Source organism: Pelodiscus sinensis, chromosome 3, assembly GCF_049634645.1.
Source record: "Pelodiscus sinensis isolate JC-2024 chromosome 3, ASM4963464v1, whole genome shotgun sequence".
NCBI classification, from domain to species: Eukaryota; Metazoa; Chordata; order Testudines; family Trionychidae; genus Pelodiscus; species Pelodiscus sinensis.
Window position 1 is genome coordinate 14,950,040 of NC_134713.1, and position 15,001 is coordinate 14,965,040.

Genomic DNA, 15,001 nt, shown 5'->3' on the forward strand with positions numbered 1-15,001 from the left:
CAAAACCAATAGTAGTAAGTCCAGATAATACAGTGATGGATGTGCTGTAAATGCCTGACAGATTGAGAGACAGGCAGCTAGACAGACAGATAAAAGAGACCTGCAAACATATCTTCTAACACCAAAGCAATCTAACTAGTTTGGTAGATTATGCAATTAATGATTCTTTCTATCCTTTAAAGAAGATAACGATAAAGGCACAGAGAAAATCAGATCTATTTACTTCATAAGCCTCTCCAGCCTAATTATAGCTTGGGCTAAAGAAATTCAGGACACCTTTGTCAAGATGACTTCCACTAATTAATTTCTATTAATTGAAATACAGTAAGATTATTCTTGCTAATCAGTGTGATGATATCCAATAGCAACCATAGGCCAGGAATTGTTAATATACTTAAATTGTTTAGCTTGTGAAGCTCATCTCATCATCAAACATAATGCAACATGATAGCTCTTTTTACTCTAGTTAACTAGCTATTAATGCACATTTTGTGCATGTGTAAATTGCCTACATTTAATTGTCACTGTATGTAGCAAGCTGCTACTACACTTCATTGCAGGATATTGCAAATGTTAATGGGGATTTTGCTTCTGGAATAAGATTTCCTCATTGTATCCATTTTTAACATGTAGCACAACTGAAAAGAATATGCAATAGAGCACTAAATTAGTTTTAAGGTCATCAGTATCTGATTTAATTAAGCCATTGACCATAAGGATATGCAGTTAATAAACAACGGATTAAGATTCATTTTAGACAAAGTCACAAGATCAGACATCTATTTTTTAAAATAATGTGGCAGTGATCCAAATAGCTCTGGTAAAATGAGCTTTGCAGACAGTAGAAAACAACATGGTGCAATATTTCCATGTAACGGCACATTTAGTCAAATGGTAGTTGCCTAAATGGTAGTAACTCGGAACATTTAATGACACCCATAGAGCTTTGGGTATGTTCAATAGACAACTACTCTTAAATTCCTAGTCTTCTGAAGCTCTTTCTGAAACTGACATCTTCGTTCCTAGTGATATTCCTTCTTTGTGACCCATGTTTCAGTCTGCCAGGGGATGTTTACACAACTTCAGGGAATGAGCTTCCCAGCCTAAGCCCGCAGACTTGTATTGGCTTGCGTTAGTGTGCTAAACCCAACTGGGTGGAAATCTGGAAATCGTGCGGACACTGCAACTGGTGCAGCAGCCTGAACTCTCAGGTTGCAGTGACAAGGTGGGTTTGAAATCCCTAGTTCCAGCCTGAGCTGGAACATCAGAGCACAGTCTACTTCTATTTTTAACATGCTAATGCAAAACCAATCCACACAAATCTGTGGATCCAAGATGGGAGGCCTGCTCCCAGACATAGAAATATCCATACTGTCCAAATGTGGAACCACACTGTGGATAACAGGCAAGATTACAAGGAGAATAAAATAAGGTACTGACAGGAACTGATTTTTTGCATTCGTAACATTCCAATAAAAAATAAGTGATCGCAATTAATTAATACAAATGAAAAACCAAAATGGAGGTACATTTTATTCAACTAAAATGAGGGAATTTCCATATAATAATGAGTACTGGGAAGTGCTCTTTCCAAAGGTTTTCACTACCTCTAAACTCTTTTTTAAAAGAATTTAAAGTAACAGAACCCCCCCTCCCCAAATCATTAGGAGAAGAAAGAGAAAAAATATCAAATAATATGGAGGCAGAAACATATAGTGGGGGCACAGTCCGGTATTATATTTAATGTTAAACATTTCATGACAAAAATAAGGTACCAACTCTGCATTTTCCTACTAAAAGCCTCACTTAAAAACTTATAATTACACATTGAACTCATATTTGATGTAATCATAAGGCTAGAAGGGATCTTGAGAGGTCATTTAGTTGAGTGTTCTGTATTCACGGCAGGACAAAGTATTGCCTAGACCAGAGTAGGGAACCTTTTTTGGTCCGCAGTCACTGACCCAGAGAAAAATTAGTCAAGCTAACATTAGTCAAGGAAGCAAGCAAGCTAAAAATAAAAAACAAACAAACAAAAACAAAATAAAAAAACCTCACTACTCACCTGCTCCCAAGTGAAAAGCAAAAAAGAAAAAAACCCACCTCACTACTCACCTGCTCCTAGTATTCCCAAATTGGGAAGCAAAAAACAAACAAAAAAACCCAGCCCCCTACTATCTGACACATGCTTAATTCCTCATGCATCACACTAAAGCTCCGTGACAGGGGTGTGTGTGTTGAAGCTTTGGACTTTTGGTCCATGGTGCAGAGACTTGTCGCAGGCCAGATCAAATTAAGCTTGGGGCTGGAAGCAGCCCATAGGTTGTAGGTTCCCCACTCCTGCTCTAGACCATGCATGACAGGTGTTTCTTTTACCTGCTGTAAAAAACCTCCAATGACAGAGATTCCATAACCTGTGTTGGCAATTTATTCCAGTGCTTAACCATCCTGACAGGAAGTTCTTCCTAACATCCAGCCTAAACTGCCTTTGGTGCAGTTTACGCTCACTGCTTCTTGTCCTATCTTCAGAGGTTTGTCCGAGTCAGCACTACAACAATGGCTGCCCGTCGCAGGGAGCCATAGCCTGTAATACCTCTAAGGCTGGCATAGGGGGCTCTGTCTGTGAGGTGGAGTGTTTTCCATATAGGGGCATGTAAATTAATAATCTTCCCCTGCTCGCTCCACCCATTGCAGTGAAAGATCAGCCAATGGGCTGACTTGTGCTCAGGCCTGCTACTGCACCCACTGCAGCAAAAACCAACCTATGGGGTGATAAGTTCACAGGCAATAAAACAGGCAGGCAGCCCCTCTCTCACTGGGGATTCGCATCGAGTGAACGCCTGGCCTGATCACCCAGACACCTTGCACCCCCCGCTCTTGAGTCTTACTGAGTGTACTCCGAGTTGGTCGACCCGAGTGGAGACAGTTTGAGAGCATGCGACCGGTACTTGTGTTCCTGCTGTCTCCAGAACTGGTATAACCCCCCCCCCCCCCGCCATCATCCCTATCCTAATTGATTTCTTAGTTGTCCTTATTGCTTGTCAAGTGGCAGTGGTTAAAAAGTTACTAAGTTAGTTTATAAATAGTTGTGGTTTAGGGTTTTTACTGTTTCCTGGTATAAAGTTGTGTAAATAATCAGCCCCATGGACAATACCAGTGTTAATTCAACTGTTCCTAACCCCTGGGCAGTTATTGGGAATTATTGTGATTTAGAAAAGCCTCAGGGAATTGTTTTGTGTTGTCTGGCAATCTGTTTAATTTTTGTTCTGATGATTGTCTGGCGTCATCAAAGTAAAATCAGTTTGTGCTTTTTGAAACCTCCAGTTGTGGTCTCATCCTTTCCGGCATCCCCTCGAACCTCATGTATTACGGGGACTGACAAGGTTAAGAAAATTCTCCGTGTAACAATCTTTTATGTACTTGTACATGTTCTTGCTCAGTAAACCTAATTATTTTCAATCTTCTCTCAGAGGTCATGTTGTCTTGACCTTTACTTTTTTCTGTTGCTCTTCTCTGGACTCCCTCCAATGAGACCACATGAAATGTGGCACCCAGAACTGGACATGATGTGGAGTAGAATGGAAGAATTACTTCTTGTGTTTTGCTTACCACTCTCTTGCTAATCCATCCATTCAGCCATTCCAGAAAGATGTTTGCTTTTTTTGCAACAGTTACCCCACTGACTCATATTTAGCTTGTGATCCCAGATCCCTTTCTGCAGTCCTATTCATGGCAAGATTAATTTTATCCCAAAATAGAGATGGACAAAAATAGTAACAAAAATAGTTTGATACACTGTGGGCGGGATACATTTAATTACCGATTCTCCCCCAGTAGTTCTCGTATTGGTAACTGATCTGCTGCCATCCCTGTTTTTATAATGAAAACAACTAATTAATCCTCTTTTTCTTCTTTGCCTTCATCTTGTCCTGATAATCAGTGTCAACAGGTCTTGTGCATCATCTGTAAACATTCCTGTATCTTCCAAGTTGACAACAACCTGTAGTGGGTTCAATCCCCTTGAGACTGTGACCTAATGTGCTGGTCATGCCCTGAACTCACCTACCTGCCCTCTAGGGCATCCCACCACCCCATCCTGCTGGGCCAGAAGCTCTGGTCTCCTCCACTCAAGGCTCAGAGTTGGGGCAACAACCTCACAGCAGTGCAACACAAATACTAAACAAGCTCAGCTCTGGGAGGGCTCAGTTATAAGGACATTGACAACTCTCAGGAACACTGCTCCAAAGAGAACCAAAACCCTGAAGCTCTTAAGGTCAGCTCCCTTTATCAATGAAAGAGAGATATGCACAGTGATTGCTCCCTCTTCATTTCCTTCTTTATCTAAGCCCTGCTGCTAGTCTTTGTCAAGTGACTACTAGTTTTCGTATTCTTAAGCCAACCTATCCCACATATGGATAACATATCCCACATCTCATCTTCTCACATGACACAGCCATTGTTCTATGCAGTATTGTTTTAGCAGTGTTGACCCATAATATTAAAGAGACAAGAGGTCAGGTATATTTTTGAAAAGCTTTCAATGAACAGAGAAATCTTCAGGTCTTGAAAACCTTCCTCAGATACTCAAGAATGTTACAGATTATTTAGCATAAGGAATTAGCACAAGTCCTAAGGGACCATTCAAAGTAAAGTGGCCCATTATGACCCAGACATCTCTGGGAATACTCCCTCAGCTGTTCTGTGACGGGGGCCACCTGCAACTTGGCTCATAACATTTCACTGAGTAACCTCTTGTCTTTCCCGTCCTGCTGTCCACCTGAGTATTCTCATTTCAGCAGCATGCAGTAGATGTATACTCTTTCTTACTGGCCAACATTCTGACCCATAACTTGTGCTTATACTATTATTTCAGCACATCTTCAGAAAGATACATGTTCTGGATTTAAAGGCTTCAAGTGATAGAGAATCCACCACTTTGTTAAGTAATTCCTCCCCTGGTTAATTATCCTTACTGTAAAAATACATGTCTTACTTCTCTAGTTTCAATATCTCTAGCTTCTGCATGCATCCATTCAATATCATGCCTTTTTCGGCTAGATAAAAGAACGGTCTACTGTCAAATATCTGTTATTCAGGTAGCAGGGACACTTGTGGAACATAATCGCATCACCTCTTTACCTTGGATAAGCTAAGTAGTTTTAGCTGCTTAAGTCTCTTTGTGAGATGTTTTCCAAACACCAGATCGTTCTGGTATAGCTTCCATTAACTCTCAGTGTCCACACAGGGATTTGAACCAGATTAACTAAATTGGTTTAAAAACAGAATAAAGCTAAACCCATGCAACTTTCTTATCCACACAAGAATAACAACCGTTTTATCACTTGGCTTTCTGCTCTTTTCTGTTTACTTTCTTCTTTTCATTCTTGTTAGCTGCACCTTTAACTGCCACTTTTACAATCATGGTGAGTATCTTCTGACACCTCTAACGACTCCACTCTATTCAATTGCTTACAGCCAAGAGAATTAATCGAAATAATATCCATCTTGAACTCTTTCCTTGACTCAAAGCTCTCATTTGACTCTGCTATTTACAGTAGCAAATTAAGACTTAATGGAATCTGAATCCCAGCCACCCAGAGGCTTCTCTCTGCAAGAATGGTCGCAGTAACTTTTGGCGCTCTGCTATGCCAGTGTTAGCTCCTTCTTGCCCATTTCCATGCCTGTGCATACCATTCTCTTACAATGGACATACCCAGACCCACTGGGTCTACTGGCCTCAGCCCCGACAAGGGATTAGACCTACGTTCTCCTGCTTTCCCTTGTAGGACTGATCTTTCTTTCATCTCACTCATCTCATTTAGCATATGCTTTCTTTCCCGTCCTTTCCCCCATAATCTCAGCATTAATGGCAAGACAGGCTTTTGCTCTGCAATTCTGTCCTTTCAAACAGCTGTCTGCCTCCATCTCTTTTCATACCTCAACTGAAAAAAATATCTCCCCCCTTTTCCTCAGCCTCTTAATTTCTCTCCTTCTAAAGCTTCTAAAGTTAAACAGAATGACTGACTGCTTTATGCTATCATTATCAGTAGTTTATAGACCACCAACCCTTTTCTATCTTATACATTATTTAACTTTGGAATACAATTTTCAGGAAGGGTGCTATGCAAAATAAAGCTTCATTGTGTAGTATTGATCTGCACTCCAGATGGCTCACATGATGTTTAAAATCATAGTAATGGTTTTGCCTTTTTCATTTCCTTCTGACTGTTCTGAGGATTTGAATGAACTATTCTTGGACAAAGTTCTATACGTAATTTTGTTAACAGTAGGCTTGGAAACAGTGGGTAAAGAGGCAATTACAGATTATTTTTATATTTAATTTTTAAACTGTTTTCAGTGTGCCCATATAAATTAAAATAGTCAGTTCTAGATAAACCTAAAGGTTTATTAGAACAAAGGAATGATTCTATAAGTCACCCTGTGTTGTCCAAAGAAAACTACTCCTAACTGCATTATGCTTTCTAGATAGCACAAAAGACATTTAGCAAATGACCGTCCCTATGTAACTTCCATACATGAATTTTACACAGTGCAGGTAGCAACAACTGTAGTTAAGAGTGTCTGACACTTTCCATAAGACCCTGATTTCAGCTGATTACAACTTTGCCAAGCTTTCACCATTTGGAATGCAATTTTTTCCATGCTGGATGTTTACCTCAAACTGTAATTTTCTGAAAATTTCAGTAAGAAGAGTTCAGCTGCTTCTCAGAGTGAGATTAAGGAAAATAAGAGGTTATTTTAGAACCATTTTACTGAACTTCTCTACAGCCTTCTTTGGAGAAGGAACTTGAAATTTGACACAGGGAAGAGGTCACCCAAGTATCTGAGAGGTGCCTTTTATATTTCCATAAAAATCAGCATAAATAGTTATGATCCTCTGTGGAAAAAAATAGTATTTGCTCATGTAATGAAAAGATGTATTGTTGTCCCTTTTAAACCAGAGTTTTATTTGTTTACCAAGAGTGTATAAAATCCTGCCTCTGAATGTTGAGAGAATCAAGAGCAAAAAGAGAAGTTTCTTTGTTGGTAGGCCCCCAAGCCTTTTAGCCAACACCAGATCCAAAAGCTCTCGCTCTACTTTTCCAGGGTCATATTGTGTTCACAGGCACAGTTTACTACTTGGCTTTCTTGCTTTATTTTCCTCTTGGAGTCTTGTCTGTTTCCTCCTTTTTATTGTGTACGTCATAATTCCCAGCTGAACCATGGTGCTATTTTCTGCACAGACTCTATTAGGCTTTTTTAGATATGGCCTCTTTAACTATCTCTTACAATTATCTTAAATGGAGGATTCATTCAGGCATCAGCTTAAACGAGGTTTTACCTCAGCCCATAAGAAGGTTTCACCCAGATCATAATGGTATAATGTACACTCACAAAAGGCTGACTAAAAATTGCACAATCTTCATTCTGGCCCTTCCTAACTTTTGAGTGCATGGTTTTACCACTTCAGCATTCTTGTAATGTAGTGTCTTATATGTAATACTATCTCCTCTGGGTGACAAATGATCAAAAGGCATAGATGGTATCCTGTCTTCTGTGAGACTATATTTCTATGTCCCACCAAAAGCAACCGTGGCCCATTCAAAGAGAAATGTACAATCCACACTGTAGTGGAAAATGTAATCTCTCTCTCTCTTTCTTTCTCTCATACACACTAAACTGAGAAATTCCAAGTTGGGTTTTAATTGTGCATGTGACATCAGAAAATTGAGCAATTAAATTAACATCATTCTGAACATTAATGAGTCTCCTGAAAGAGATGACCCAAATTCAAAATGCCTCATTGCTCATAAGACTTGGAACAATTATTCCATCTGCCTTCAATTTCCTGAGTACCTGCTAAAATTAGGATGTTGGGGCAATTGGGGGGATGTTTCAGTATGAATAATGTCAATCTGTGGACTGCAGTTTTTAAGGTGAACTTTTTCTCGCCTCACTTTTATAATGAAACCAAATGCATCACTCTCTCTCTCTCTCTAATGATTTAAGCAATGAAACTTACACATGCTTTAATCCCTCTTCTTTACTTTAATTTTTAAAATGTCTGATCTCCCAGCATAACCCTAAAGGGAGACACAGTCAAGGCATGCACTCTGTTCTACTGTTGTTTCTTATAAGCCACCATTATCGATAATAGCAGATTAATTACAATTAGGAGTTTAACAAATCCCCATCACAAGGGCTTCCTATGCATGCAGAAGCAGAACGCATTGAAATGATACAGAGAAAACCTTCTATTCTCCTGGACAAATATGGATAGCAGGCCTATGCTGGGCTTGCTTTTTAAAACGGTAAACATTCTAGCATGTTCATTTTAAGGCTTATTGGGTTGTTCGAGGCTGAGCCACAAAATCGTTCATCAAAACGTGTGTGTCTCTGTGATATCACAATGTGCAGGCACCACATAGTGTTAGGTTAAAGACACTGTTGCAATGCTGCCAACCTGAAGAGTTCCAAACCTGAGAAGTGCCTTAAAATCTCGAGAATAAAAAATACATTTGAGATCTTACTTCTGAGGCATTAGGGTTCATATTTTCAAGCTTTTCTCCACAAACACAAGGGCTGGAAATTCAACAGAGCTATGACATGTGCTCCTCCCCTTTAAAAGGTAAGTTCAGGATTCTGGGGAATTAAGAAAAATACTTAATATGTTGAGACATGTGATAAAAATCACAAGAGACATGACTTATTTTGGGATATGGGGGCTGATCTTGAGGGCCCGGGAATCTGAGGACGGACTGCTTTTGCCTAATTCTCATCCTGCACTGTCAATGGTTTTGATAGTACAAACTGTTCTTTGGTTGATGTTGTTGATGATGATGGTCTGTTAAGAGAGAACATGGGAATTAGAGCAGAGAAAGAAACAGATTGTGGGCAAAAAGGACACAGTCTAATCAAAACTAAATAGAGTCTATTAGTACACAAAAGACACCAGTTTGCATGGTGTCATTCCCCTTTTATCTAAAAGAGGATTTCTTAAAAAAACCAACAACCCTATACTTCCTTTCTGAAAAAAGCATGATTTTAAATTACTGTAGAAGAGGTTTGGGAATCCGAAGAAATTTTGTAAACCCATCAAAGAGGTCTAGTCCCACAGGGCCCACTTATCATTAACTGGAGTGTATAGCGTGCACAATGCTAGCAGAATCCATTTACTCTTCACTATTTATGCTGCTTGTTTACATCCTGTGTTCTCGCATTCGCTGAGACAGTCAACAAGGTCAGTTTTCATTTTTGTTCATAGTCCATTTCACCTCTTCAGTGATGGGATTGCAAACACTGCACGGAAAGGTTTACTCGCAGACACGCAAAGTGTCACACGCCTCGGATGGCACTCATGCAGTTGGCAGCTCTGTTACGCGTGTCGCATCTCAGGTACAATGTTAAAATGTGAAGACTGAGACCAAGCTCCATAGCATTCACATCCCTTTTTGCCCAGGGAAAGATACACTGGGCTAGAAGCCAGGAAATCCCGGCAAACAAATATGATTCTCCCATTTTCCCGAGAGGTTGTACAAGGCTACCCTTGGCGAAACTAAAACCAGAACTCAAGTCTTTAGGACAGTGTTTCTCATAGTGGCTGTGAAACCACTTTGAGAAACCTGTTAACTCTCCGCGCCCGTTTGTTTACTTACTTACTGCGACAGCCACTGACCCTTGCGGCTCCTCTTGGCTCCGTTTCACCGTTTGCAGCCAAGGGTGTGGCCTAGGCCACTGCTTTCTGCGGTTCCCCTTGGCTGCAAATGGGAAAAAAAGAGCCATTAGGAGTGGAGAGGCTCCGTGGCCCAGGGTTCCAGTAAGTACACAAACTGGCACAGCCAGTTAACAGGTTTCTCTAAGTGGTTTCGCAGACCACTTTGAAAAACACTGCTTTAGGATAATAGTACCAAGACTTTGCCAAGGTGCCTTTCAGAATGAATACCTACTCAGCTACGGTGTGTCTGTCACTAATATTTGTTCTGCTGTAGAGATAGGGATTGTGGTACATTTCACAAATGGCAGTATAACCAACTACAAAGGGTGTCTCTAAATGTTGGTCAACATAGAGGGCAACAGCATTCTTCCGGTCCTATTTAATCATTAGCTCATGCTCAAAAAAAAATTCTAATGTGGAGTTGAAACAGGGGTGGGCAAATTCCGGCCCACAGGCTGGATCCAGTCCACAGGGTAAGTCTCTGGTAGGCCCCCACCTCCATGTTTACCTGCACCTCCACAGGTATCGGAGGATCATAGCCCTGGTTGGCCACGAATTGTCATTCACGGGTATGCAAGTGGCAGGAAGTGGCGTCTCGGTCCATGATGCTTCCTGCCACTCGCATTGGCCGCGAACGGCAATTCACAGCCAACCAGAGCTGTGATTCTCCGATACCTGCTGAAGCACAGGTAAACATAGTGGCAGTGGCCCGCCAGGGACTAACCCTATGCGCTGCCATTTTTTTATTGCTAACCCCTGAACTGAAGGAACTGGCTTTGAACCTAGCTCCTGACCCATGCTGAGAAAAACAGTAGGTGGTCATGTGATTGCAGCGTGATCCTACAGCACAAAAAGATAGATTTAAGGTTACACAGGCATTTCTTATTATAACCTTATAGGAAGGGCTGCTGATAGCATCACCTGTTATTAAGGCTGTCTGACATTTCCTATACGAAGACCCTTTTTTCAGCTTCAGTGTTACCAGATATTAAACATTTGGGCTGAATTTTTCTATGCTGGCTATCTACTAAGTGCTGATTATTTTTTGTGCATGAGGAAAATTCTAGACAAAATGTTTCAGCCTTTTTTGAGAATGCAACTAGAGAAAAATATGTTGTTTTGCCTGCATTAAAAAATTGTAGCAGACTTTTTTTCAGACCTGCCAGTGTAACACTGACAGGTGGATTCGAACCTAGGACCTTTGGAGCTTACTGCATGAGTCTCTACTGTATGAACTAAAAGCAAAGGTTGTAGAGCAGACTCATTATTCTCTTTATAAGTGATCTCAGTGCCACTAGATGGAACTGTACAACACACTAAGAAGGTGTATGGATTACACCAGTATATTGAAAAAACAGTTATTCACATATGCCTACACTGCATTCCTCTTTCGAGAGAGGAATACAAATGCAGTGGAGTGAAATTGCAAATGAAGTGTGGATCAGAATTTCCCGCGCTTCATTTGGATAATCGCATCCGGGCGCTATTTCGAAATACCCTATTTCGAAAAAAGAAACACTGTCTAGATGCAGTTATTTCGAAAGAAAACCCTTCTTTCGAAATTACCCTTACTCCTTATAAAATGAGGCTTAAGAGTAATTTTGAAAGAAGGGTTTTCTTTCGAAATAACCGCGCCTAGACAGCGTTTCTTTTTTTGAAATTTGCAATTTCGTTCCTCTGCATTTGCATTCCTCTCTCGAAAGAGGAATGCAGTGTAGACATACCCATAGATTTAATAATAATGCATATACCCAAGGACAAATTAAAATTTTACAGGCGACCTTAATCCTAGGATTTCCTAACTTTTGTATGCTTTACTTTTAAATCTTAATAATAGTTTTTATATGAAATATTTATATTTTATATATAATTACATAAAGAAAACAACTTTAAAAGAACTGTAAGTTTATGGAGTCAAGCATGCAAAAGTCAAATGAAAATTCTGGTTCCCACTATGCTCTCTATTCAGTGCATCTCAATATGAATCGAAGTTTTCCCACCTTATGGGTGCCTCTAAGAGATGAATTTGAAATGTTTCAATTCCAGTTCCCACATCACAAGCTCACCACTATACTTTGCACCAATTGGCAGATTCAAAGAGGAGGCAAAGAACAGGGTAGACCCATAAGATAAAATAAGCTTTATCCAGATCACAGCTGAGGTACTCTGCCAGAACAGCTGCTCTGGAGTTAAATAGAAAACTTCATGCCCAAAAGTCTCAGTCTGAAGCCTTTCACCAGCACTAAAGTCACACAATATTTTAAAGACAAAGTTTATTAACTCATGGCATAATTTGCATAAAATGTCACAATGAGCTGCTATGTATTTCTTTTAATACACATTTTTCCACTGGAACTTTTTTAAAAAGGTTAAACATTTCTATTTTTCTTAGCTTCTGTAAATGCTTGTTTTGACGAAATCTAAATTTTGGGGCTCATCTGCGTCAACTTTTACATATCATATCAAATAACTTCCTGGGGAGGGGAATCTTACCTTTCCACATGATCAACATTGCCCGCCACACCAACGCCGCCAATGGTATAAATTTTCCCATCATACACTAGGCTGTTATGCCGACACCTTGGAACCGTCATTCGGGAAACGAGGTTCCAATTATCAAGTAAGGACATGTAACACCAGACATCAGAGAGCGTGACACCAGATTCCATGCCACCTGCCAAAAAGGTATGGGTAAGAAAAGGAGAGAATTAACTGAGAATTTGGATGCACGCAACATACTGGATGCTGCAATCAAAGCCAGCTACCAAGTAAAAGCTTTTCAAATGGCATTCGACTAATTAAAATAAATCACCCTCAATAGTGAGCATCTGTTCCTATGATGCAGATCTGTGTCATTTATTCATGCGTCTCAAAGGTTTTTTTTTTTTTTAAGATGACATGAGGAAATCAAGATATCAGACTAAGAAGGGCATGTGCATAAAGGAATATACCCATCCAACATCCATAAATAACTTCCAATGTATTAAACTACCACGCACTTGTAAGAAGGTGGCATGTGGCAGAGACTGACTGGCTTGCCAGACACTGTCCACTCTGAATCCAGAATGCTTACTTCAGTTAGGAGACAAAGAAGAGAAACAACATATAAAGCAGAATTAGGGGATTTTAAGGTTTAATTCGTAATTTCCAGGCATTGTGTCCATGTTTAGTTTGGTTTTCTATTACAGTGGAGAGTCAGTGTTAGGCACTGCCAAAGAGTTTAAAATGATCAAACAGTATACAAACACTGGATATTTCTGTAGCTCTTTCTAACTCAAGATCTCATAGCATTTCCCTTTCCATAACCCCATAGATCATGTAAGTATTATTATTCTTGTTTTTGCAGAATAGAGAACTGAGGTATAGAAGGCAAAGTAATTTATCCAAGACCACCCAAGCCGTCAGTGGTTGAGCCAGGAGCAGAACCCAGAATCTCAGTTTTATGTCTTAATGACAAAAACATACTTCTTCCTCAGTAATGCTTGACCAAAGGATATTTCATTGCACGTCCTGTAGAACACAGCTGTTCCAGGGGCTTTTATTTTATTTTTGCGTTGTGTTTCACTTCTGAGCAAAGCAGAATACTCAGTAATATATGTAAGACTCCTGAATTGTACACGTTTTCCACTCAATACCATAAACTGGTGTAGATTCACCAGGCTCACAGGAAAGAGATCTAAAACTCTGGCGAATTTGGGTTTCTGCACAACCCTAGCTATTATTACACAGTTTGCAATGTGGATTCTTAACAGGATTCCTAAAAAAACCCTAAGTTAATAAAATGGACAGCATTGCACAAAGACCTCCACGGAGGGACGAAACACCAGTAGCAAAGCAAAGAAATTTGGCTAACCTGGTAGCAATAATTTTTATTCAGTTCCTGGGGTTTCTAGCTTCCCTCTAGTCAGCGTAAGGAGAAGTGAAGGGAATAATGCAAAACCATGTAGACCACTCCTTGCCTGAGATTCCTTCTCTTCTCAGACATAATCAATCTTACACTCAGGGGTCACTATGAGGACACTTACAACTACCTTCTGGGGGTTGCTTCCCCCCGCCCCCATCCAAGGAAAAGTACCATATGATTGAACGCAGACACATTTAGACTACAAGCACAAATTGTAGCCAGCAGCTCTTTCAGATAAACCCTTTCTCAGGAGCGTGGCTTCAGGAGCATTGAACCTAATAAGATTATAGGACTACAGTCCAATATCGAAAGAGAGATTTCAGCAACATATGAACACCCTTGTAAACAAACATTTTAAGTGTAGGTCACATATTCAGCAGCTCAGTCACTCTCAAATGCAGCAACTGACCATTTAGACCCAACTTCAGCCACTGTTTTAAACTATGTTACGACAGCCTGGAAACCTCTTCACAGGCGTGATGGTTGTCAAACCTATTCTCTACATAACTGCAAAATGTGCTGTTGACTGCTCGGGGATGAAATTGGAGCTGATGTGAAATGGAGAGTGATAAAAGCATATTTGTTTGTTTTTTCCTTTCCCCCAGGGATGGATGGATAAAACGGGCACACATTATCCCCTGCTTACACTGTACATTTCCACCACCTTATACCAGAAACCTACTGACTGTTACACTTACCTACATGCCTCCAGCTTCCATCCAAGACACATTTCCCAATTAACTGTTTATAGCCAGCCCCTAAAATACAACCAGATTTGCTCCAATCCCACAGGCAGAGACAAACACCTAGGCTGTGTTTAGACTGCATCCCTTTTCCGTAAAAGGGATGCAAATTAAACATATCGCAATCGCAAATGAAGCGGGGATTTAAATCCCCCCCGCTTCATTTGCATAAAAATGGCTGCCGCTTTTTTCCGGCTCGGACCTTTGCCAGAAAAAAGCGCCAGTCTAGACGCAGATCATTCGGAAAATAAAGCCTTTTCCGAAAGATCCCTTATCCCTCTTAAAATAAGGAATAAGGGATCTTTCGGAAAAGGCTTTATTTTCTGAAAGATCCGCATCTAGACTGGCGCTTTTTTCCGGCAAAGCTCCGAGCCGGAAAAAAGCAGGAGCCATTTCTATGCAAATGAAGCAGGGGGGATTTAAATCCCCGCTTCATTTGCAATTGCAATGTGTCTAATTAGCATCCCTTTTACGGAAAAGGGATGCAGTCTAGACACAGCCCTAGGCTTTGTCTACACTGCAACTTTTTGCAGCAGAAAAAATGCTAATGAGGGACGCAATGTCATTAGCATTGTCATTAGCATATTTTCTGCCGATTTGTTTTGTGCAAGGGGTTTTTGTGCAAAAAGTGTAGACAAA

General features: G+C 40.3%; 1 protein-coding gene across 5 annotated transcripts in view; it reads right to left on the minus strand.

Annotated features, from left to right (window-relative positions):
- The window catches only part of KLHL29 (kelch like family member 29), a 598,373-nt gene that overhangs the window by 34,188 nt on the left and 549,184 nt on the right, over nt 1-15,001 (minus strand). For 4 of the 5 annotated variants that reach the window (XM_075923421.1, XM_075923423.1, XM_075923422.1 and 1 more), the window contains one exon: nt 12,209-12,389. In XM_075923421.1, coding sequence (XP_075779536.1) covers nt 12,209-12,389 — 181 coding nt within the window. Of the gene's footprint in view, nt 1; nt 8,846-12,208; nt 12,390-15,001 lie in introns of those variants that run through there. The other variant, XM_075923424.1, reaches the window with a different exon arrangement.